The sequence below is a fragment of the Ornithodoros turicata genome, chromosome 5, assembly GCF_037126465.1.
Source record: "Ornithodoros turicata isolate Travis chromosome 5, ASM3712646v1, whole genome shotgun sequence".
Taxonomy (NCBI): domain Eukaryota; kingdom Metazoa; phylum Arthropoda; class Arachnida; order Ixodida; family Argasidae; genus Ornithodoros; species Ornithodoros turicata.
Genome location: NC_088205.1, coordinates 30,418,449 through 30,443,668, shown reverse-complemented (window position 1 = coordinate 30,443,668; position 25,220 = coordinate 30,418,449). Strand labels below are relative to the sequence as shown.

At 47.6% G+C, this 25,220-nt stretch overlaps 3 protein-coding genes across 3 annotated transcripts; all 3 read left to right on the top strand.

Moving 5' to 3' along the window:
* The first annotated feature begins 992 nt into the window (after positions 1-992).
* On the top strand, positions 993-13,468 carry LOC135395465 (bifunctional arginine demethylase and lysyl-hydroxylase PSR-like). The gene is made up of 5 exons (XM_064626660.1): positions 993-1,316; positions 1,722-1,952; positions 2,002-2,208; positions 9,888-10,042; positions 13,128-13,468. The coding sequence occupies exons 1-5, from the start codon at positions 1,077-1,079 to the stop codon at positions 13,432-13,434; spliced, it is 1,140 nt and encodes a 379-aa protein (XP_064482730.1). The 5' UTR covers positions 993-1,076; the 3' UTR covers positions 13,435-13,468.
* Positions 13,469-16,930: 3,462 nt separating this feature from the next.
* LOC135395670 (uncharacterized) lies at positions 16,931-17,803 on the top strand. Its single transcript, XM_064626766.1, has one exon. The coding sequence runs from the start codon at positions 16,931-16,933 to the stop codon at positions 17,801-17,803; it is 873 nt and encodes a 290-aa protein (XP_064482836.1).
* A 2,517-nt stretch (positions 17,804-20,320) lies between these two features.
* Positions 20,321-20,953, top strand: LOC135395668 (uncharacterized). The gene has a single exon (XM_064626765.1). It carries the CDS (start codon positions 20,321-20,323, stop codon positions 20,951-20,953), a length of 633 nt encoding a protein of 210 aa, XP_064482835.1.
* The last annotated feature ends 4,267 nt before the right edge of the window (positions 20,954-25,220 follow it).

Below are 25,220 nucleotides of genomic sequence, written 5' to 3'. Positions count from 1 at the left end.
ATATCATACTGAATTAGCCCTGGCCAATCTCCCTTGCGGATCGCGGCCATCTTCTTGGGGAGAAGAAGAAGAAGAAGATTGCTAAAAAGCTGCTTTACAGAGTTATATTGTGTGCTAAGTCATACAAGTTATAAGTAGAGCCTCAAGTTTTTGGGAAATATTGATGAATTCGGGGGGGGGGGGGGGGTAAAAATCGGGTAAATAAACATGTGCTCTAGATTCATGCGAATTCGGGCGGAAAAGCTTTCAGTATGCTAAATTCAGGGATAAATCGGGCTCAGTTACTCAAACTAACTGTGTACAAACGGTAATGGAACTGCCAAACGAGTTAGTGTGCATTCCTACAGACGTTTCAGTGAGGTCAATTTGCCGGGTAAAAATCGGGTTTCACCATAAAAAGGCAACCTTCAATGCGGGGTGCAAATTCGGGGAAGAATCAGGTTAAACTCTAAAACTTCAGGCTCTAGTTATAAGCTATCGGAAGAACATACTGTTTCTACAGGTTTGTAGCTGACTTTTCGTTCCCTTTAATCTTTCCCCGAGCAAGGTGGACGCTGAGGACACTGTATTAGCGTCATTACAACATAGTAATTTCATAAGTAAAGCTGGTGTTTACCAAGTTCAATGACATACTGTTCTCCTATTGGTATTGTACTGTGCAGCCCTTCAAATTTTTTGAAAACCCGATTAAGGACCGCCCCGAATTGTGCACCTTTTGAGAAACTTTCACATTTCACATACCGAGGGTTAACTGCATCTTGTGATATGCAGGCTTATTAGGTGAGGATACAGCACATAATTTGTTCGTATTAAGCGACTTTCCCTATGTGACCTGTTAGCTGATCGATGGTGGAACGGAGCTTACTGACGTCAATACTTTTGTCAGCGTTAGCCAGTGACAATGGTTTGACTAAATTTGTACGTAAAAGTATATACCGAACTCTACGAAAGTTGCTAACATTGACCAAGGAAAGGATCCCGTGGATGACAAAGTGGAAGAGGCACGGGCGCACGCGTGTTTCCCAGCGGACCAGCGAGCTGCGGCAGCGTAGCCCTTGTACCTTTTGAAATTAACAATGTCGGCTCACTACATGCAGTTCCAGAAGGTGGCCGCGGACCGTGTAGAACGGGTCCGTGCCAAATTGGGTCTTCGGAGCAGCGCAGAGGAGCAGCAGGGAGCGATACAGCTGCTAGCTTACCTGCGGGCTCCGGGACACGTCGTCACAGATGTCCTCGAGAGGCTGCACGCCAAGGACATGCCCCTGGACACATTTCTGCGGAAGCACGACAAGCTCTGCAGGCCTGTACTGCTGCAGGTCTGAATATTTAAGATATTATATACAGTTTGAAAGTGTTGACACAAAGCCATTCGCGTCGTCTGCGATGGAGGGGGCGGATGGGCGAGCTGAATGTACCATAGGCGCTCCCGTCGGCAGTCCTGGCAGGAACGCTTTGAAGTGAACACGGGAGCCCCTTCGCACTGCCTTAGGTGGTGGTGGTGGTGCTGGTGAAAGGCTCGCCGTTGTCGGCCTCACATGCACTGTCTTAGCATAATTGTGGCACCCTAGGTTCTCGGAGTCTTTATGACTGTCCTATGTGACATCACCGTTGTGAGCCCAGTTAATCTTAATTCCAGAACGACTCACGGTGTGTGCTGCAATTTTGACTCTTACGTGATGGCTGATAAGCAAAGTCCCGTACCTTTTTGCAATTCCCCGTAGGGTTTGTTAGAAGAATGGAAAGCCGTGGAACGATGGTCACTTTACAGCCTTGTGTCCCGACACAGCGACGATGAGTTCGTGGTAGGACTAGATCGCCAACGGCACCAGGAGGTATGCATAAAGATGAAGTACATTGCCTACTACCTCAAAGAGTATCGGGACCCGACACCCTTCCAAATCAACGACGATATGAGCCAAGGGAACAAGAGACGACTTCGCGATGACTACGAGGTGCCTCATGTCCTACGGTGGTTCCTCGCTAATTTTATTTGGTACGTAGGTTCCGTCATACTTCAAGGACGATGCGTTCAAGTATGCACCAGAGACGGATCTGCCGTCAATGCGGCTTTTCCAGCTTGGTCCAGCGTTGTCTGGAGACCGCATTCAGTGTAGCCCGTACCACTGCAACTACTGGAATGCCTTGGTACACGGAAGCCGGCGTTGGTGCCTGTTCTCGCATCACACACCTCAGGATCTGGTTTGCGAAGTAAGTGCCTCGTGCCTTTGGATAGCACTTTTATCCTTAGGATTTTGGATATACCACGTACATAGTACTCACTGTCTTCTTTGTCACCTGTTAAATGAACATGGAAATCATTCGGAACGTACATGGCACGTACACGTACACACAAATGAGGCGAAACCAGAAGTACGCACTTCTCAAGTGCAGAAACGACATCGCCTCTGCTTATCTAGGCATTAAAGTGTCCAACATATCTGGCCAACATATCAGCGTTTATTCCAATTAGCTCAATCGCTACAAAGTACGTGGTGCTCCGACGCGAGCGCCCTTTCCCTCTTTTTGCGCTCGAGAAGTGCGTAGTTCTGGTTTCACCTTTTTTGCATACCAAAGTTTGGCTATTTATATCTCAAAGTACGTGCTCGTTTCAGGATTTTTGAGAAAGAGGGTGGATTCAAATAATGGTCGCCTCCAAATCTGCTATGTCTTGCATTTTCGCGAAAAGATCTAATTAAAAATAATAATAAAGGAATTTTAGGTAATTAATCGTCCAGTAGTTACATGCTCTTTCCCACAGGACATCCGCCTGGCCGGGTAACCCGCCCGCAAAAAAATTAAATGGCATCAGTGCCGCTCTCACAGCTTTTTTTTTTTTTTACAGTAATATTCTATTACTGCCTCATATGAACATACTACGTTTAAGAACCTTCACGCAAAATATTTCATTTGGAAAGTGCTACTTTCAGACTGAGAAAATTGTGGCAAATTCCAGATCACTCGGAAATAACACGCCACCACCACCACCAATAAGCATCCGCGCAGTGGCGATGACCTCGCCCATGCTACTCCTGGCGCGCGGTGACGTCAAGTCAGTCAGCGCTTTCTATGGCTGCCGAGCGAGAATCATCTGCTAGCGAGAGCGAACAGTCTAAACGCGGGACGGGGGGCGCGAAAAGCAGCTACAAAAAGAAGGAAAGTAGGCGCGCGCCTCACTATTGGGCGGAAGACGTGACGTCACAGGGCTGGCAGCCAAGGGAAGGAGCATTTCTGACCCGCGATATTGAAAGCTCTCTTGCGCACCAAGATTGCACATTGCTGCCAGACTTTTTGTGCGAATATATAAGTCCTAATTTCTACTTCTTCTGACATAATTTTTTTCCGAGTCCTTCCACGCTCCTTTAATATATTTGGCTCTCCTAACCTCAGCTCCTCGCGACGCTGTCCCGTTTTAGCTATAGCTTTAGTGAATCGTTTTCACTTAAACGGTCCTAAACGGTATCGCGGAGAGCCAATGGGAAGAAGGAGTGACTCAGAATGGAATCCTCTGGTTGGACAGCGGGAAAACTGTTCACGAACCGACTGACTAAAACGACTGACCGACTGACTGAAAACGATCCACTAAAACCTTGCCCCGTGCTATGCTCGAGAAACCTAGCAAACTCATTGACTAGGGGGATCGTCAGCTGACGTCTTGCCTCCAAGTTATGCCAAAGGGCTCAGTTGCGAACCGCCAACATGGTAGGTGCAATTGCCTCGAACCCGATTCCCCAAAACTCTGGGTAGCAACACAAACAGAGGCAAGGAGGTATCGAAGCAGAGAGCATATTTACAGGGGGTACAATGGATCTGTATAGCGGGCCATGTGGCCACTTGGCATTATGTGGCCGCGCTGTCAAGGGAATCACGTCGGAAGCCTTGAAGAGTTCGACGGAACTAGGCTGTGCCCTCTTTCTTTTCCTTGGGTCGTCGAAGCGACAAGGAGGATGATCTGCCTAAGACAAGCAAAGATGACTAATCTGACGAGGCAGGCATCTCGACAAGAGCATCCAGTTTCAAGCGAGGCGCTGCTAGTCTTGAGCGAAGAACAACAATAACACAATGCCTTGAAAGGAAAACGAAGGCAAAGAGTCCGCCCCTTTAGTCTCCATGCATACCATGATAACGTGCTCCAGTTGCTCCCTTTTTAGATCCTGGATACTAATGGTGTCTTCGACTGGTCGTTCCGATACTCCGAGCTGGGGCGGGTCACTCCGCATTTCACTCCGACTCCGAGCCGGAGAAATCGTGCAGAAGCCGAACGCGGCAGGTTCGAGCAGAAGAACGGAGAGGGAATGTTAACTCACGTGACTTCCGGTGTTTCCTTCGTTGTCAGAACGACGACGACGCAAAATGCATAACATGGGCAGGCTATGGCAGGCATCGCGGAGGAACAGAAACACTACTCAGCTGAAGCTGGCGCAGTCACATGACAGGAACCCAATCAGATTTCGCAACCGTTCCGAAGGCGTTGGTGAGAGCACTCTAGAGCGCTCCGAGTTGGAGGAAAGACAGCCAAATGAATCAGTCGAATGCAGTGACTGTGCTCTGTTTCAACCAGTCGAAGATGACACGTCGCTCTAGAGCGACGCGCAACGACACCAAAAGGAGCACGGAAGTGAAGTTTATGATTGCACGAAACTTTGCTTATTACATGAAGTAATCTGTCAGAAGGCACAACGCAAGTTGTTCACGATGGGCTGTACACTCTTAACTCGGTACCCTTTAGTAAAGGGTAAAAAATCGCAATATTTTACCCTCTATTTCAGAAGCTACCAGGTACCCTCTGAGCAGTACCTTTTATAAAAGTTACAAGGAAACCCACTAATTAGAGGTTACGGCCTTCAATCCAGCACCTGCCCGTAAAGGTTACGCCAACGTGCGGCTTTTTATACAGGATGTTCATTTTTATTCGCAACAGAGTAGCGCTCATTTGGCAGGTGGGTTATGTGAACTTTTGCTAATTAATCGATCCGTAGTTACAAACACATGCGTCAGGAAGTGTCGGAAATGTTTGTAACTACGCATGGGTTAATTTCCGAAAATTAACATAACCCACCTGTCAAATGAGCGCTGGTGTGATGCGAATAAAAACAAACACCCTGTGCGTGGGATATGGACAGACATTTACAGAACACACCAAGGTACCAAAATGAACCAGCAAAAAAGGAGATCTTGAACATATGTATATTACAAAAACAGAAGTCTGTCGAGAGGTGACACATTGTGCACAAGTGAGATTCTGATGTGAGGAGAAACCATGGTCGCTTTACTATGTATGTGGAAAAAAGAATTATCTTCTAAGTGAGAAGCAATGCATAAAAGTGCGAGAAAGCCAGCGAGTCAAAACAACTGACCTATGTTTGCTAATCTGAACAGACCCAACGAAATGGAGAATTGCAGCAGAAAAAAAATTATTCCACATTCGTGTTGCAGAGGCGAGCGCAAATGGCAATACAGTATTACATAAGACGCACACAACCTTGAGGAATATGAGTGTACGTAACGCAGGAGACACTAGATTACTGCGTTATCAGCGTTGGAGGCGCTCTGGGACGAGTTTGTGAGGTACTGCATTGCGCTGGTGACGGTATGTGAACCTGCATGTGGGATCCTGAGAACAAAAGTTTGGGCAATGAGAGTAACATTTACGGAACCATTCAAATCCGTACAAAGCACAAGGTACAAAGCAGCATAAATGCGGGAAGGCGTTCACTCCGCGATTGAGTCTTAGAATATCGTAAGAATACAACAAGTAGGAAGCTGCGAATTATATATCTCGATGCATATATCCGCAGCTCGCAAAATGCACGCCGGTGTATTGACTTGGCGACCAAGTAAGAGCAGAAAAGTAGCAAGCGTAAGTGGCGTTCATATGCAGGACCGCAAAACGCTTGCCATAATCACAACAAACATGCGCTAAGAGCTCTTGCTATCAAAATAACGCACGTACCTAGCACAAAATGTACACTTACCCAGTGTATGAAGTGTGTGAATTAGGGCTGCGGTGGTGACGTTCGTTTTCGGTTATATATTGTTTGCAATCTTCGCACTCACTACACTTTCCCCTGAGAACACCGAAAATATCCTTGTTTGCTAGCGACATCTAGCTTTTCCGTTGTTCCTGACGATACTATGATAAACGCGAGGAAAACCACTGATTAAAACAGATTACACTTGTTAACGGACGGACGACGAGCGTTAAGCGTTTCAAGGAAACCGCTCTCAGTGTGGATAGACCTAGACCAGGCTCGGCTACGCAGCGAAATCGGAAATCTTGGTGGTTGCGGCATTGACAATGGATTTCCACCCTTTAGAAAGAAACATACTATCAGTATTCCAGACTGCGAACTTATAATCTGTGTTCATACAGCATTGATAACATGTAGTCGACGTATAGATGACGCTGAAACAGTTAAAAAATAACAGCGTAGATTCGCAACTGTCGTCTCGAATGGGAGGCTGAAACGCGGCATTATGCTGAAAAACAGAAGGAAAACAAACGATAAGAAACTAACAAAGAAATTATCGTTGGAGATTTCGCTTAGAAGTTACAGTGTCGGAGTAGAGGGTACATTTATAAGTTACAACAAGCTGTTTTTGTTTTTTCCGAGATATAACTTCTATTCGTGTTGTAAAGACATGACCTTGGTCGCTTTTAACCTCTAAATATACGTTACAGTGGTGTAACCTATAAGAAATCTCGAAATCTACGTCTATACGCACTGTAAGCGCGCGGGGTCACCGCGCATGACGCAGGAGTGACGTTTCAAGGACGCCTATGATTGGCTGGACGAAACATGTGCTCGCTCCTAAAAGGTAAACAATGCAGCGTCTAGCCGAAGCTGAACTGTAAAACAGCGAATACGGCTCTGATATCGACATCAAAAGTGGGTGTTTTTCTTTCTCTGATGATCTTGGCTGTATGAACAAACGTGAAAAGAAAGTTGAACGTAGGAAACGCGCTTAAGCGTGAATTCCTGGACGTCTGTATTAGTTCGAATGCGCGTGCTTCATTCAGAGATCGTTCATACAGCGTCAGGGTTACGCTATCAACCTATGGACGGATCCAGTGTGCTTTGTGTGAATGCCCCAACGGAAATGAGAAATGTAGTCATGCCGTTTGCTGCCATCAAGTACGTGTCAAAAACTAACGTACCGCAACAGTAGAAACGCCGCCCCAACAGTACCATACCACTAGACATGAGGAGTGTATTTAAGTGTGTTTTTAAAAAGGCCAAATTTAGTAATCGAACTTGAATACTTTTTCTGTACTTCTACGCATTTTCCATGTTACACTGCAAGCACTACTCTGTGCGTCACCCGGATGTCAAGCGAAATATTCCCTTTTGTCGCAGCAATGTGTGTACGAATGCTTCAATGACCGAAACAAGCGGGGCATCCATGTTCCTCTTTTGAAGAGGTAGCATACTGTGCCTCGGGTTCGGGCGGTTTGGGGGCACGCAGGAAGCGATGTGAGGTCCTCAACGGTATGCGGTTAAACTATCCAAACCCTATCAGACAGGACTGATGTCCGCCGGAATGTGACATCAAAGTATATAGAAAGTAACTCGTTACTTTTAAAAGTCCTGAAGATGGTGCCCCGGAACTGCGGCGTCAAAGTAACGACAACAAACAACTCTTGCAGCTGTATCTTGCCAGTCGCGACGGTCGAGTGCCTTCTGCCACCGCCGACGTTCCCGTTTGTCTTTTGGAACAGGGAAGACAGATACTTCATCCAATTGTCCATAGCACGTATTTGTCACAACACGAAATCCACAACACGTATTTACCATTTTGTCGCTTAAAAACGACGTAGAATACAACAAACTGACAGCGTGAAAGCGACCGATCCGTCTTGTTTACCTTTTTCGCTGCTCGCACGTGGTGCAATGGGCTTCTCCACCAATAGGAGCTCGCCACATCACCGCGCGCGTCACTCCACTCTCTCCCCTCCTCTTCTGCGCAGAAACTCACTTACAAAGCGTATATAGAAGTTACATGTTTCTAAAAGTTACAATAAAAGGTACGGGTTTAAGAGTGTATTTTGTCACTGCGCAGTTTAATGTCCAAAATTGCCATGAAACTAAGCCGTCCACCGAGCGTCCCCATCCGCTGCCGTGCCATAGCGTAGCGAGCGACAGTGAGCGCGTCTCCCAGTCGCACTTTCATCTGGTTCTACCGCGTTACCCAGTTACGTAAACCTCACTCATTCCCTTACGGCTGTGGTTTTCAGCTTATGTTATTCGCGGGATCCCGTGATCGTGCCAGTACGACTTCAAGAAACCTAATACCAGAAGCAAAGCAATTTTGTACAAGTGGTTCAGGCGATCGTGATGCCTTTGAGTAGCCAATTATTTATTGTGTGTCATTCTTTATTCAATCATTCATTAAACTGTTTGGCAGTACGTTCCCGCAGATAATGCATCGTGGGCTACCACTGATGCTTCAAAATTCCAAGTCCATGTATAGGCAGGAGAGTAGCCCCGAAGTTTCTCTGAAATAACACCGACTTTCCAAGTGATTGCCATGCCCTCGGTACGCCCGAGAAGAAGCAACAAGAGCCAGGGCCGGCGAGAGGGTTGTGCAGCAGGGGCCTGCGCTCCGGGGCCCGGGCCACTTCAGGGACCCGCTGGACACAAGGCCTGTCGTAATCATATAAAAAGAGAAATACTCGGACTGTGCATAATGTAAAAACCCCGAGACAAGGGTTGTGTCTGTCCCTTCGTGTTCCCTAGTCTCGGGGTTTTTACATTATGCATCATCTTCACCAGCTCGCTTGCTTCCTAGACTTTTTTCCTTGGACTGTGTTATCGAGACGTGAGGAGGGGACCCGGGCATGACTCATCCCCGTGGCCTGTAATTTCTCTCGCCGGCCCTGGCTAAGAGTAATGCGGAAAGATTGTCAAATTGTCGGTTGAATCAACCGGATGGTTGCTGGCTGTACATTTTACAACAAGTGTCTGCCGCGGAAGCCTGGTCCAGTGATTTCCGTGCCAATTCCGATGGCAACGATGAGATGCCGAGCACGGTCGGATATCAAGGCGGGCCGACGGCGAGCGTCAAGTTTGACTCGCGGAAGCTCCGCAATATTATCTTCGCGGTACCTCAGGACAAGGTTCGCGGAACCCCTGTTGAGAAGCACTGCCTTATGGGATCGCGGAAAGAGGGCGTTCGAGTCAAAACCCTACAGATCAGCTAAGTTCATTGTTATTGTTCGAGAACGCATGGCCTTTGTTGTACCTCTGCAAGAAAACGAAAAGCGTTCTGGAGAGGTCTTTCACTGCTCCTTCAAGTGAACATACTGCTGCTAGTGTGATATGCAGCAGCAGCGTATCCAGGACTTCATCACATGGAGTAACAGTCCAGTTTGCATGGTTCGATATTGCAAGGACGGGGGTGAAAACGAAATTTGAATAGCCGGGCGTGCTCCGCACGGCATAGCGGGCATGGTAATGCAAATCTGAAAAAAAGTAGTGTTTTTTTCTTTTCTTTTTTAATGGTGCACCTCGATCTTCACATGCTGCAATGATACTGCGGCTGCATCGTAATAGAAATCACTGCCAGAAGGATGACTCCCTCACTGTAAGTTATAATTGCGACGCATAGGCTAAGCGTGAGCACTTCCGCGAGATGAAATAGGGAGCCTGAGGTGGACTGCACTGGAATTCGTAGACTATTTCTTTCTCCAGCCGCATATCTGCGAAGTATCACGAACTTCTCATAAGAACACCGTGGGGTCGAATGCAGATTATATTCGTTCGCTGTTGATGTAACGCACGCACATTGCTGATATAGAAGTCATCAGCGTCGTATTGCAAGCGTCGTATGGCAACACTAACGATGACACAAACCTAGTAATGTATAGTGAACTGGACATTTGTTGTCAGGATCCACGTTCGAGAGGCCGTCGTTTGGAGTCCGCTGTTGCGTGGTTCGAACGCATCTATCCGCGTACTCAGTCGTCTCGTTGGCCACGCTACTTCAAGCCAATGGAAATAATTCAGGGTCCTGGAGAAGTCGTCTTCGTTCCTGCAGGCTGGTGGTGAGCACAACATAAGTACCTCGCCTTATGTCTTTGCTAAGAGAAGTCAGTAGAGTACTCATTAGTGATAACGCCTTCAACCGACGTACCAGCACCAGACCACGTCTTCTTGCAGTAACATTTCATCAATTGAAACCTTCATCCCGTTCGAATGGTGGCGTTAATGTCGCGATAATAATGTTCAACGTAATTGTAATACATGTGATGAATGGTAATTATTAATTTCACAGGCGATAGTGTACGAGACTAACCTAATGCATTCTGGACAGATGTCTTGTCACACGTCATTGCAGCGTCAACATGCCCGGCAAGACGTGACCATGGCGGCGCCAATGACCGGTTGCCAAACTACATATATTTGTAAACAATGCAATTGCTGCATCTGTGCGTCGTTTCCTTACGCCTCTAGACCTGAATTTTAGTCTTCTTATTCATAATGTGGTGACGAGAGGAGACACGAACGCAAGCACGCACAGTAATATTCTTACGGTTCGAACAACGAAGCTTGCAGATGTGGCTAGGCAACTCTCGTCCCGCCCAATGATGCGATAAGACACCGGCGCTAAAGGCGCAATCAGCTGATGCGATGCGTTCAGACTTCTGTGGAACAAGCTGTCATGTCGAGATGAAGCACCGTACAATTTACAGTGTGGAATATGCCCATCTTAAGCTCGTTTTATGCAAACGCCAAAACATAATATAAAAGCATTGCATGACCCCAAAACGATGTCGCCTATATGACATGTGACCAAGACGACATTGCAATTTTCCCATAAGCGACTGCTTGACGGTTATCAGAGAAAATGTCGGTTTTAGGGTAATAATGTTAATAATCGAGGTATAGAATAATAAGTAGTGCCGGACCGATCTCGTGGAGTAAGATGGCTGCATAGCGAGTAATAATTACGCATACAGCGCGATGATCCTCCACTCACATCTATCCACCCTGCTGTCCGGACAAACCGTGATCTGCCGCCACTACAGCCTTACATGCCATTACAGCCTTTTAAAATGTAGTTCCCACTCGGAAATTCCGGTCAAGCACGGGGAATAGTACCTGAAACCGTATGAAAACTAAATGCTGGACGTATGAATCAGTCTTGGGAAGTAACTTAGTGAGAAGTAACCAGTTACTGAAAAAGTAACTGCAACTCATTACTCTTCCTAAGAAAGTAACTTTCATATGTAACTAGGTGGGTAGAAATCCAGCGAACCGGTAGAATGTAGGAAGGGAATTGCCTCAGGACAGAAGCCGCCGATATTTCGAACAGAGACTGTTCTTGAACAGTCTCTGAACGAACAGTGTTCTGAACGGGACTGTTCTGAACAGTCTCTGTTCGAAATATCGGCGGCTTCTGTCCTGAGGCAACTCCCTTCTTTCATATGTAACTAGTTACCCTTTTCAGTACCTAGTTGCAGTAACTACATACTTTCAGAAGTTTTTCGTAATAATTTCGGAAAGCGTTCGCTTTTTTTTTTCAGCATCCTTTCCGGCATGTTCTTCGTAGCTCACACAACTCCCCGTAGCTCTAAAAGTATTGAGATGTGAAAAGGGTGCAGCTATTGTGATGCACCCGCCTGCTCGCGTTGCGTCCACATTAATGTTTAACACAACCAAAAAGGGTGGGCCCAGGCTGAGGCGAGGAAAAACGAGACGAAACTGCTTTACAGTTATAGCATCTTTACTTTCCTAGCCGTACAACATCGCATCATGTGTGACAGGCTCACCCTTCGACGTGGCTTGCAGGCTGCTCTGGCTGACAGGCCTTCGTTGACGACGACACTCTGGGCGATGATCTCGGTCTCACCACGTTGGGGTTCAGATCAGATGCGGGGACGCAGGCATGTCGGCTGTGACGCAGGGCCTGGTTGGCGCTGTTCCGGGAGGTGGCTAGAGTCTGCCGGCTAGAGTCGCCGGCAGCGATCTCGGAGCTCCCAATCGTCAGGAGATGCTTTCTCGTCGGTTGTCCGATCCCCTCTGTCCTCAGTCAGAGCCCATCCTTAACGCGAAGGCTCGATCCCTATGTTCCTCGCCCGCCCGCTTGTTTCCCTTCGAACACTCGGCACATATGGTTGTCATCCGCCTCGAAGTACGCGCCCCTTTGATGCCGCCGTCAGGTGTCACCGTGTCGCCGGAGGTGATGGGGTCCACTAATTGCTACCAGACGCTGAGCCTTGTCGCGTCGCTTGCTCCTTTGTACGTCACCTGGTCTGGATTACCTGACCCACCCAGCATATTGTTCATGTCCCATGCCCACCCGAAGGGTTCGTTACACTATCACCGCGCCGCAGAAACAAGCGCGTGGCGCGTCCACTGTATTCGGTGGTAACCCTCGGCTCGAGGCTATATATACTCGTGGTGACACCTCACTATGCTATGATAGGCTCGCAGTACCCTCGCACAGATGTACAACGCTCACACTCTACCTCGTAAAGGGCTCAAATTAATCATAATTTAATTAAGTTCATTTTGGTACTGTTACTATATAAAACGTCACCATTACTCTGATGACAAGGAAACAGTTCTGTGTTCAGAGCTCCTAAGTGCAATATGGAGCTTTGGACCTGTCTAGTGTCCCAGTTGAGCGGCTGTTCAGCATTGGTAGGGACGGTCTCGAATCAGGCTGAACTTGGGAGACAAACTTGGAGGAGCAGCTGTTGCTCCACTACAACTTGCACAACTAGTCCACATTGCATACGTATCTGTACAGTAAATAAATCACTTGTAGCTGTAACTTAACTACTAACTATTTGTGCAGAGTAACTGTACTTGTAACTTAGTTCGTGTAGAAACTGAAGCTGTAATTCAGCTACTCTTTCAAGTAACTTTCCCAAGACCGGTAGGAATCGTGGGTGGAACCGTATAAAGAGCTATATCATCAGACATCATGTTCAGTTTTTCAATACAGAAGCTTGATTTTGTTTATGGACTAGCAGCATTAGTTTTTCCGTTTGGAAAGGAAAGATAGCTTTCTTCCCTTTCACGGTTTTCATTCATTTGCCGGATTTCGGATAAAAACCGGGCCTGTGCCCTGACACGTGTGACCAGTTATCATCGGGAACCAAATAGGAATGTATATTTCAGGTACGTGTGGATCAACCTGGAAGTGTCTGTTTCTGTGGCACATCAGCACTGCAGCCCCTTGAGAGTGTCGAAAGCGTGGCCGCGGATCGTTCGCGGGAACCAACCCCTGGAACTGGGATGGTACGACGTTCTGCGTCGCCGTCGTCCAGAGCTCGCAGTCCTTATTCCCAAGGGACGCCGTGGACGACGGAGATCCAGTGACAGCGACACGGAGACTCGCTCGGAGACGTTCGACACAACTTTTACGTCATGCACCACGGAACGCGAGCGTGACATCTCTGAGGAATTTGTATCAGATAATTCGTAAACAATAAATATGCAATGACACTGCTTAATGTATACACAGCTGCCGCGCTATTTTAATAGTGTAACAAAAAAATAGAGTATACCGAAACTCACTTGACACTACAAAATCTTTGTCACTGAGATGCCCTTACGGTACCCGTATAAGCTAATGCTTTTGCCATTCGCTATGTAACCGAGTGTAAATGTTGCACCGTCTTTCGTTACGAATTGTGTACACATATGTTCCTTACACTTTTTTGTTTGTGTGGTCTTGACTAGATGTCTATAGAGGAATCCTACGCTCATGCTTTTTGACACCCGTGTTGCTTTTTTCTTTTGCTGTTGCCAGCCTTCGCTCAAGATTGGTATTTCGGGTTTCTGTTGCCTTTTCTTCAACTGCCACCATCCAGTTGAAGCATGCAACTGGCCGTTGGAGGCTTGTGATGTATTTGTCCTACTATATTTATTTGCCTCATACAATACAACGTTCGAGTTTTTCTTGTGGCGTACACAAAGATGTCCTTTTTCCATTTGATCATTTTTATTTATTTATTAATATTATTTTCTTCATTCCGGGCTTCTTGAATATTTAGGATGGCCAGATTGATTTTTTTCGCAACTGCCTCGTTTGCATTACACACGTCAGTTTACGAGTCCGCGGAGACGACCACTTCCTTTTCTTGTTGACTGTTCACCTGCTTGGATGACAGGATGTGCGTACCACGCTGATTGGGCGTACCACAGCTACACTGGGGTTAGTTGTGTTTAGGGTTGCCACCAGGCCGGTATTATACCGGCACTGCCGGTTATTTGCTCGCTCTCCCGGTTGCCGGTAGGTGATACCGGCAGCCTTTTGCCGGTATCTGTGGCTCAACACGTTTCATAGGGGCTTTTACGGGGTTTTCCTTTTACCACTACAGCTTGAATAAATCTGGAGCACAGACACAACTCCGTAGTCACTAGCTGTTTCCTTAGTTATTCATTATTATTATCATTGTTGTCTTGAGCGAGTACGCTCGTTCTTTTCTCTCTCTCTGTATACTCTCTTCACCTCACCCACTTTCCCTTTCCCGCGAATATTTCCTCCTTTCCCTCTATTCCACTTCCTCTCCCTCAGCCGGTATTTTTCACTACGAAAGGTGGCAACCGTGTTGGATGTTCTGGTGTGATCGTGATCCAGTGGTCCTTCTCTAGCAGGGAGACTGTGAAGTTTCCAGTTGGTGTGCCTCTTCCGGGGTGGGCGCTAAGTGCAAGTGGTTGTAGTGTGCCTTCTGGTGGAACTCTGGAGTGTGTGCCTTGACTCTCGGTCTCGGGGTAGAGTTGCAAGTAACACCGAGCATACCTTTGTGGTCGAGACCTGTAAATAACGTGGGTGAAGGACATTTGCTGCTGTTTGTACCTTCTCGCATAGTGCATATATAGGTGCAAGTCCTTGCGGTGCATGTACCCGGCCAATTGTTGCTTCGTAAGGTTCAGTGAGCACGCTTCGGTTCATCATGAGTACGACACCGTAGATTTCGTCCGTACTACCTTGGTGGACCCTGATAATTGTATACTGTATCTTTATTTGTATCAGGCTGGTGGGGACATGCTTCCCAGTTATTTTGACCACACTTTTCACGCGAAATTAAAGTTAAAGTAAATGAAAGTATTGATCGCAATTCTTAATCGCCGCTTTATCCACTCTTCGAAAAAACTCTTAGTATCGATCCCGCGGCCTCTAGAAAAGAAAAATTAGCAAGAAATCCTACAAGCGCTATTCGTGGAGGTTCAGGGCAAGATTTTTCTATTTTACGAGTCAAAAGTACTGCAAAAAAGGCAATTTTACCAATTTATTATACGAAATTAACCTTCATTTTCAAGACCAAACAGCGGTATGCCAGGCGTCTATATCTCGATCCTGCACCACGAGAGTGAAGCAGGCGACGTATCTTGCAACTGCTCACGCAGGCTCATCACTCGGCCGCATGCAATAACGATCTAACCCAAACCTATTCCCTACCGCAGGCTACTTCCTTCCGCCTACAATAGTCTAGCTCGGCATACCGTAGTAGTGACATCGTCTGGTAATCATGGCACCGTGGTATCAACGTTATATCTACACATATCCTCTGAAATGCCGTCTGCCGCGGGATCGTTACTAAAGTGCAGCCCAATCTTCCCCTCTACTACTCAATGCTACAATGCTCAAGTCACGAGGGGCACAGTGTAGCCTTTTAGTGAGTTCCTTCCCACTGTGGAATCCAAGGGAATGAGGCTGCGGACGAAACAGCCAGAGAAGCGCTCGCCAAGAGAACCCTCAGTGGAATTCCTTTCACAAAAGCTGACCCCAAATCATATATCCGACAACGGACAGCACAAAGATCGGTACACCAGTGGAAAAGGAACCTCAGACTGTCCGACTACCTATCCCACATCCATCCAGAGCTAAATGGTATCATCCCTAGAAATCAACATAGGTCTATCCAAACAGCCGTCCACAGAATTCGCCTGCGACAACTCTACTACTCAGGCGACTCTTTACCGAGTGAAGAGATCAGCATCGCCAATGCGCAACATGTAAGACAAGGGAAGCTCGCTACACATGATCATCCAATGCCCAGCCTTCAAACAGCACCGAGAACGACTGAAAGCTGCCCTAAGCAAGCTCGACTCGCGCCCCTTCAGTTTTTGTAAGCTGCTAGGTAAATGGCCCTGCTCTAAATTGCAAAAGAAACCGGAGAAAGCCCTCTTCGTTTTTCTTAAAGAAAGCGGCATCGCAGACCGCTTCTAAACCTGGACTCCAAAACGTGAGACCCAAAAAAACCTAAAGTGTCACGTGTCATTCACTCAAGAGCACTGTTCTCTATGTATAAAGACTGGATCGCGCATGGGAGAGGGGCTCGTGGGGGAGAGGCATGCATTCGGGCCGCCATGTTGGGAGGCCCTAAAGCGCAGTGTGTGCCCATAGAAAACAATGGGAGGCAGCGGAGATTGTGAGTATTTATTGCGCTGCAGGCGTTGATCGTTGTTTCTCATCACACAATTTTGTAAGGTGCCAGTATACTGATGTATCCTAACAGTGTTTCACAGGTGTCCTGCCGTTCGATTCTTAATTACGTTATATTTTGCATTCCGAAACTAGACCGTCACTGCAGTGCAGCGCTGGGGATTGTACTACAGCACGTTTCCCAGCCAATATTTCAATAAGAAACGATGTGAGGTTAACAACAACCATGTATGTATTATCCCGTGCTGCGTTCTGGACAAAAATTGTTCCATAAAGAACGGTCCGGGAAAAGATATGCTCGCATGGCAGAAAGAGATCGTTCTGTAGAATCACAGCCGTTGTTTTAGCCGTGTATGGGTTTGTAGTGCGACGACAACGACACTACAATCCGCCCACGCCACGCGCTCTTGCCTCACGCAGGAATTAAACTTTCTTCTTTCGCCCACCGACAACGGCTGTTGTAGTCTGTCCTCATTCTTCTGCGAGAACCCCACACTGGTGACCCGAGCGTGATTCAGCAACCGCGACGATGGATCCGACTGCCGGTCCTAGCAGCGAGCCTGCAACCCAGCCCCACATCGGCCATGTCGCCGTGAAGATTCCGCCGTTCTGGCACGGGAATCCCGCCGTGTGGTTTTCGCAGGTAGAATGTCAGTTTCGTCTTGCTAATATTACGTCTCAAGCCACCCGCTATTTCCACGTCGCTTCGGCTTTACCTTCGGACGTGGCCGGCGACGTGGCTGACATTCTCTGCGCCCCTTTATCAACAACGCCGTACGAAGACCTCAAGGCCGCGATCAGCGCGAGGACAACACTTTCCGAGCGAAAGCGACTCCAGCAGCTGTTGTCCGCCGAGGACCTTGGCGATCGGACTCCGTCTCAACTTTTGCGGCACATGCGGACCCTTCTCGGATCCCGCGCTACCACGATGGACGAGCCTTTGCTGAAGGAGCTTTTTCTTCAGCATCTCCCTCCTACCGTGCAAATGCTCCTGGCAACATCAACAACCCTACCGATCGCAGACTTGGCCGACCATGCTGACAGAATACTTGAGGTCGCGCCAGCGACGATTGCCACCGTTCAGACTCCAGAATCACCTATCCCTGGCACTCCGTCCCGTTCTCTCCAGGACGGTCTGGCAGAACTTACAGACGATGTACGCCACATGTCTTCGCTTCTCGCAGCTGTGCTGCCGCGACGGCAGAATTCAAGAGATGATGATCCCGGGAGAGCACGTTCTCGCCGACCACGCTCAACCTCTTCCCGCCCCGCTAGACGACCCCGTTCCCCTTCCCCGGAGAACCCAACTGACTTTTGTTGGTATCACTGGTCTTTCGGCGCAGGAGCCAGAAAGTGCAGACCTCCTTGCGCGTGGCCGGGAAACCGCCCAGGGGGCCGCTAACGGCGGCGTGCGGCACCCCTTCTCCTGTCAACGGCAGCCGCCTCCTGTATATCACGGACCCCGTTTCTCGTCGCCGCTATCTTGTCGACACCGGGGCGGAAGTTAGTCTAATCCCTGCAACTCGCGCCGACCGGTTGAAAGAAGCCACTTATCACCTCGCTGCCGCCAACGCTACTGGGATTCCCGTTTACGGCGAACGTTCCTTGACACTCTCCTTGGGACTTCGCCGTACATTTCACTGGATTTTCCGCACCGCCGCCATTACTCACAACATTTTGGGCGCGGATTTCCTACACCACTTCGGCTGCTCGTCGATCTGAAACGCAGAACCCTGGTCGACTCTACCACACAATTGCGGACGCCTGCCCTGCGTTTAACGGCACCCGAGACCGTTCCCGCTCCCATCATCTCATCACTTCAATCCCCTTTCGCTGAGGTGCACCATCCCAACGCTCACGAAGCCACCAGACTGGACGAAACCGGTGGGACATGATGTCGTTCATCATATTGAGACGAAGGGTGCCCCAGTTCACTTTCGACCACGCCGTCTCGCCCCTGAAAAGCTGCGGATTGCTCAAGGCGAATTTCAACATATGCTTGACATCGGCATCGCGCGTCCGTCAAACAGTGATTGGGCGACTCCGCTTCACATGGTTCCCAAAAAAACTGGTGATTGGCGGCCTTGTGGGGATTTTCGAGCACTTAACTCCATCACGAAGCCAGACAGATACCCTCTGCCCAACATTCAGGACTTCACCATTTGGCCGGCACCAGATACTTCAGCAAAATAGACCTGGTGAAAGCGTATCATCAGATTCCGATGGCACCAGACGACATTCACAAAACAGCGATTACGACGCCATTCGGATTATTTGAATTCTTACGCATGCCGTTCGGCCTAAAGAACGCAGCCCAAACCTTTCAGCGCTTTATCGACACCATCCTACGAGGGCTCCCTTTCGCTTTTGCGTATATCGGCGACATACTTGTCGCCAGCGCTACAGAACAGCAACACTTAGACCACCTTCGGCAAGTTCTCTCTCGTCTGCAGGAACACGGAATCGTGATAAACGTCCAGAAATCCGAATTCGGCAAATCGTCTCTTGAGTTCCTCGGTCACAGAATCACATCGGACGGCATTGTTCCTCTTCCCAGCAAGGTCCGGGCCATCCGGGAGTTCCCTCGCCCCACTTCCAGCAAGCAACTGCGACGTTTCCTCGGGCTTCTGAATTTCTATCGTCGTTTTGTTCCAGGCTGCGCGGCGCTTATGCGGCCACTCGAGAATTTACTGAGCTCGTCCCGCTCGCCAGCAGCGCTCTTGTCATAGTCAGAAGACACGGCAGAAGCCTTCGACTCTGTCAAGGAAGCACTCGCGAGCGCCACCATGCTCAGCCACCCAATTCACGATGCACCAACTTCCCTTCTTGTCGACGCTTCCGACAATGCACTCGGAGCGGCTCTTCAACAGGAAATCGGCGGCATGCGTTTTCCCCTCGCTTTTTTCTCACGGAAACTTTCTGAGACCGAGTCAAAGTACAGCGCTTTCGGGAAAGAACTCCTCGCCGCTTACTCCGCCGTCCGACACTTCAGGCATTTCTTGGAAGGTCGGAGTTTTACTATTTGGACTGACCATAAGCCTCTTGTCGGCGCCTTCACCTCCGCAAGTCGGAACTACACTCCGCGTGAAATCCGGCATTTGGCTTACATCGCGGAATTCTCCATGGACGTTCGGCACATCAGAGGCGCCAAGAACGCAGCTGCTGACGCCCTAAGTCGCGTTCACTCTATCGGCAGCCCTCCTGTTCTCTCCGCAGATATCATTGCCCTTGAACAGTCACGCGACCCTGAAATCGCTCACCTCCGAACACAGCGTTCCACCAGCCTCAAGCTTCAGGACGTGCTTTTCCCGGGCCATAGCGCACCCATTCTTTGCGACAACACCTGCGCTGATCCCCGTCCTGTCATACCAGCGACTTTACGGAAATCTGTCTTTGACAGTATTCACGGGCTTGCCCACCCAGGAACGCGTGCTTCCATCAAACTTGTCCTCCAACGCTTCGTGTGGCCCGGAGCACGTCAGGATATTCGCCGCTTGGTACGCTCTTGCGTTCCGTGTCAGCTCTCCAAATGCCATCGGCACACGGTTTCCCCTTTCGCAGCGTTCCTGCCTCCTACCGACCGCTTCACCAAGGTGCACATTAATCTGGTCGGTCCATTACCACCATCCAAAGGAAACCGCTACATACTCGCCTGCGTCGACCGGTTCACGCGGTGGCCAGAGGCAACCCCTATTCCCGACGCTACTGCTGCCACCGTCGCTACGGCATTTTTGGCAACTTGGGTCGCCCGTTTTGGCGTTCCGGAGGAGTCGTAACGGATCGGGGCCCGCAGTTTGAGAGCGCCCTGTTCCACGCTTTTACAAGCGCCCTCGGAACTGAAAGGCTTCGAACTTCCGCGTACCACCCCGCCTGCAATGGACTAGTCGAGCGTTTTCACCGCCACATGAAACAAGCTATCATGGCGCAAAACTGCCGAGATCACTGGACCGAAACCCTTCCGTTGGTCCTTTTGGGTATCCGATCTGCCCTCAAGTCCGACTTGGGTTGCTCTTCCGTGGAACTCGTCTACGGAGCCCCGCTGCGGTTGCCTGCGGACGTTTTTAACCCGCCTCCCCAGCCTGTTCACCCTTCAACTTTCGTCGCACAACTCCGGAACGCCTTCGCAACCCTCCAGTTTACTCCAACTCGTGCCTCATCCGTGGCGCCACCTTTCATTCCCACTGAACTGCAGTCCACGACCCACGTATTCTTGCGCACCGACCGCCTTCGTCGCGCCCTCGAACCTTACTCCGGCCCGTACAAGGTACTGCAACGCGCTTCTAAGACCTTCCTCCTCGACGTCCGCGGCCGGCCCGAAAGTGTGTCGATTGATCGGCTGAAGCCCGCATTCCTCGACAACATTGCCCCGGCCCACAATCCTGACTCATCTCTACCACCGGACATAGTCACGCCTCCAACACGTGTCACTTGGGCTCCGACTACTCTCGCTCCAACTTTCCTCCGGAACGCTGGAAGAGGGGCATATGTAGTGCGACGACAACGACACTACAATCCGCCCACGCCACGCGCTCTTGCCTCACGCAGGAATTAAACTTTCTTCTTTCGCCCACCGACAACGGCTGTTGTAGTCTGTCCTCATTCTTCTGCGAGAACCCCACAGGTTTAGTATGATTTATATCATGCATCACCGCAGAAAGAGTCCTTTAGTGAACGACAGCGGTGCTTTGCCTCGCAAATATGGACACACCGAAGCAGCCCAAATAATTACTTCACGCAATTAGATCACGCTCGTTAGGACAGTTAATCAGGTAGTGATGTAAGCTTAATCAATTAAGTTAATTAAAAGTGGTAACACATCCTTGAGACACAGGACTTATCTCTTTTTGAAGTGCAACCCTTCTAAGTTTGTTTGTTTCTTCCTTGATTTGTTCTGATTATTTGCAGGCACAGTTATGCCAAACGGAATGTCCTTCTCGAGTACTCACATGCTTTTGCTGAATACAGCTGTAGCGTGAGCAAAGCTGCTTAGGGACGGGGGCCTGCTATCCAGTGCTGACTTTGTCATGCTTGTTATGTGGAGCACGTTCCAAAAAATGCAGCTGCACATCTGAAACTCCAATGAGTATCATCGTCATCTAAAAGGGAGCATCGTAGCACCGTTGTGAGACCAGACACACTTTCTGATGATCTTCTATGGCACCTTCCGCAGTTTGCACAATTTTGTTCAGCATCGAAGTCTCTCATAGGAACCACTTTGCATTAACTGTGACTCCCATCTTACATTTTGATGTTCAAGGGCCCTCTTGCACTACACACGTATGGTCTGCAAATTGCAACAGGGCAATTTGAAGCTTGAAACAGTTGTGATTTTGTCATTTTGGCCCTCGTGTACCCAGTCTGTGAAATGTAAACAAAAAAGTCTAACACGATATGCTTTTGTAAAGAAGATCACTGATGGTGAGTAAAGAGAATATACAAGTTCAAATTTATTCAACATTTTATATCATTCATTATATTATTCAACATTTTATATCAAGTTTATACAACATCAAGTTTATTCAAGTTCAACATTTATTTCTTGCCCTTATGCGTTTCAGGATACAATGAACGTGCAGGGAGGCCGCAAAAGACTACATTTATTGTTTTGTGACCTTGCTACAATGACAATATATATTTTAGGAATGACAATGGACAGGTACACTCTCTAAATTTGTAGCACTCAATTTTAGGTTGGAATGAGCAATGAATAGCAACTTCCCTCCTGATATTTTCTCATATATGCTGAATTTTAAATTTAATATGATCAAATATGTGATAATATAATAATATATATAAGAATAAGAATAATAATATATAAGAATATAATATGTGATAAATGAATGCGATCAACAGTAGATGTAAACAACACCAGTAGCCAGGGAAGTGCATTCTCAAGAAATAATTTTCTTCTTATAGCATATATGTGAATGCCTATTAACTGAAACAATTGTCACGGTTCCCTGACAAGTTTTAATTTCTGAGAGTGTACTGTAGAGGCGGCTTAGATTTACAACAGTTAATACAAGGTGTTATATACTGCGAATACATTTAAAAATCCCATGTGACATATATGCTTTTACTTTCTGGAGGTGCTATGGTAATCAAAGTTTGTGGGCACTACGCAGGTTCTGCACCCATTTCTTGAGTATGTCGAGGCAGCTGTAAAGTAACCTGTATTGATGATGATTATTCCAATTTTTATGGTGCATCGATAACAAAGGTCATAATACATCAGAACATTGGTTTGGATGCAACTAGTTAAAAATGAATATGTTGTTTAACAAATGCATTGGACAAATGTTAAAACATCAGTTTAAAACAGGGTTTACAATCCCTGTATCTTCTAAAAAATGAAAAGATTAAAAACTATTCTAGAAAGAATATGGGTAACTCTTCTAAAAAGGATTATAATTATATTGCTGGGTGAAGGAGCCTAAGGTGTATAAGGTGTGTCTCTGACGTGAACATGTAAGAAAATGTGCAAAATTGAGAGAGGCTAACCTCAGTGCGTGCACTGAGGTGGTTCCTTCCTGTAAAGTAGAAACAGGATTGATGAGGAGCATGATACTTACCTGTACACTCAGTCGCATCACACGTCATAGACGATCCTCTGGGTAGCCCCATGACGAAACCTGGATTGAGAGACCACTTTTGCCTTAAACACTGCTACAAATAGCACGAGAACCTGCAAATTATTATTATCGCAACAAGCTGACAACATAGCTCAGACACAAAGGCGGTATCCAGAAGTCACACCACACCACTGTTACGTAGGATTCTTTGTCACAAATCAAACCACGGCACAAAACAATATCAATACATGAAAAGGGGTGACAATCTTGGTCTCATTATGACGTAATACCGAACTTGTGCGCGAAAGTAATTCAAAGAAATGAATGTGCACTTGCTTCCGTAGGGAGCACCGTGTACCATGCTAGGAATGCATGCAGAAAAGCGCTTGAGTGTTCGCACATATATTGATGACAACACTACCAGTGTAGTGTAACACGTTCTCTCAAGCATATTATGCACTCAAAATGTATTTGCCGCCGGGTAAAATGCAAGTGTGTTCGATTGAACCTCGGAAGAGCTATCAAACAACCTGCATCCAGTGCTCGTTTTGGGCAAAAAAACACTTCATAATTGTCAACTAAATATATAGAATGGACGCCTATTTATTCCTTGATAAAGAATGACTCACCTGTATAAATTTAGGCCCTGTATCCTTGCCAGTACGGTTGGTACGACCGTAATTGCAAGAAGTTGCCATGATCGCTGCGGCGACTGTTGTGGGTACAGTAAGATGGCGGCCGGTTTCTTCACGCTCGCGCTCCCTATCCGCGATCCAGCCTTTTACAATCGAGACCAGTGCTCAAGTCAAGAGTGACACATGCTCAGGGTTGGTTACAGAAAATATTATTGTTTCCGATTCCGTTTCCGGTAACTGAAAAACTCGGCTTTTCGTTTCCGTTTCTGTTTCTGGACGATTTTCAGTAGCCGTTTCTGTTTCCGTTTTCTTTTAAGAATTTCATTTCCGTTCCCGTTTCCGAGATAATTTCTGTACTGGTTTCTGTTTCTCATCCGGAACTCGTACTGTCTGGTTTTGGCTTTTTCATGTCAGATATTCTAGTTACATAGTGGATGCAAAAGGTCAGCCACACCAAACACAAACGCTATAGACTTTAATGGAAAGTAAATGCCTCTCTAGGTTGCGGAAATACATGCCTCAAGTTTCAAAAGTCTCCGCTCATGCGCAAAAATAACACGTCATCCAAAACTTTTGCGTCCATCTTGCTGCGCAGTGGGCTCAACACGAAAGAAAGTTCCGGAAATAAATGAATGAATGAATGAATAAATGATGACTGGAAGAATAGTGCGGATATATATAATTTTTATATTAACGCGAAAACACTGAGGAAAACGTCCTGCGAATTTGGTTTCGGTTAAGGTTACCACTTTTGAATTTCGTTTCCGTTTCGGTTTCTGGTAGTGGAAACTAAAACAATTTTGTTTCCGTTTCCATTTTCGTTTCCTCTTGAATTTCGGTAATTACCGTTTCTCGTTTCCGGTAGCCAACCCTGCCATGCTAAAGGCTTTTTCGACTAAAGAAATGGAGCTGCAGGCGACATATGAAGTCACCACGTAGCTCCAGCAAACAGCCAGTTAAAGGACAACGGAAGCGAAATTTGTCAATTGTAAAAAAGGGTCCGAACAAGGTGTAAATCTTACGTACGATTATGGTGCCACTAGTATTTTGCAAGTACGCTGTACGGATGGGCATATTTTTGACGATTACGAGCACGCTGGGCCGCCCACCCGATACGATCGCCCATGGAGCGCGCCCGCTGCCGCAAAGCATTGCGGGAAAATCTGAGGCGCGCGTGACGTCAAATATCTCTCGAGCTCCGTGTGCGGCTGCCAGGTGAACGGGATAAACACGGCGAATAAAGAACACTCGTGTTGCACAACGCCTCAATATGTTTGATTCGGAGATCTCGTGGAAGACTGAAGGTGATATATCCGATGAGAGATGGGTTCGTACCTATGCTTCTTCGTCTCAGCGGGAATCAGATGTACGCCGAAACGCCAAGTGGAGGTAAAGATTTGTTCCTTCCGTTTCCGTGAAAATATAGAAGTGGACGCTCCTTCTTTGAACCTGATGTACTTCGTTGACAACCCAAGGCTAATGAGCACCTCTGGATTTGTTTTGAACCATTCGTCAACAATATGTCTGCGCACTTCTTGTCTTGTTTCACCTGTCTGAGGCATAGACGGATTCGCGGCGAGAACAAGTTTCCTGTCTTTCGGAAACAATTGAA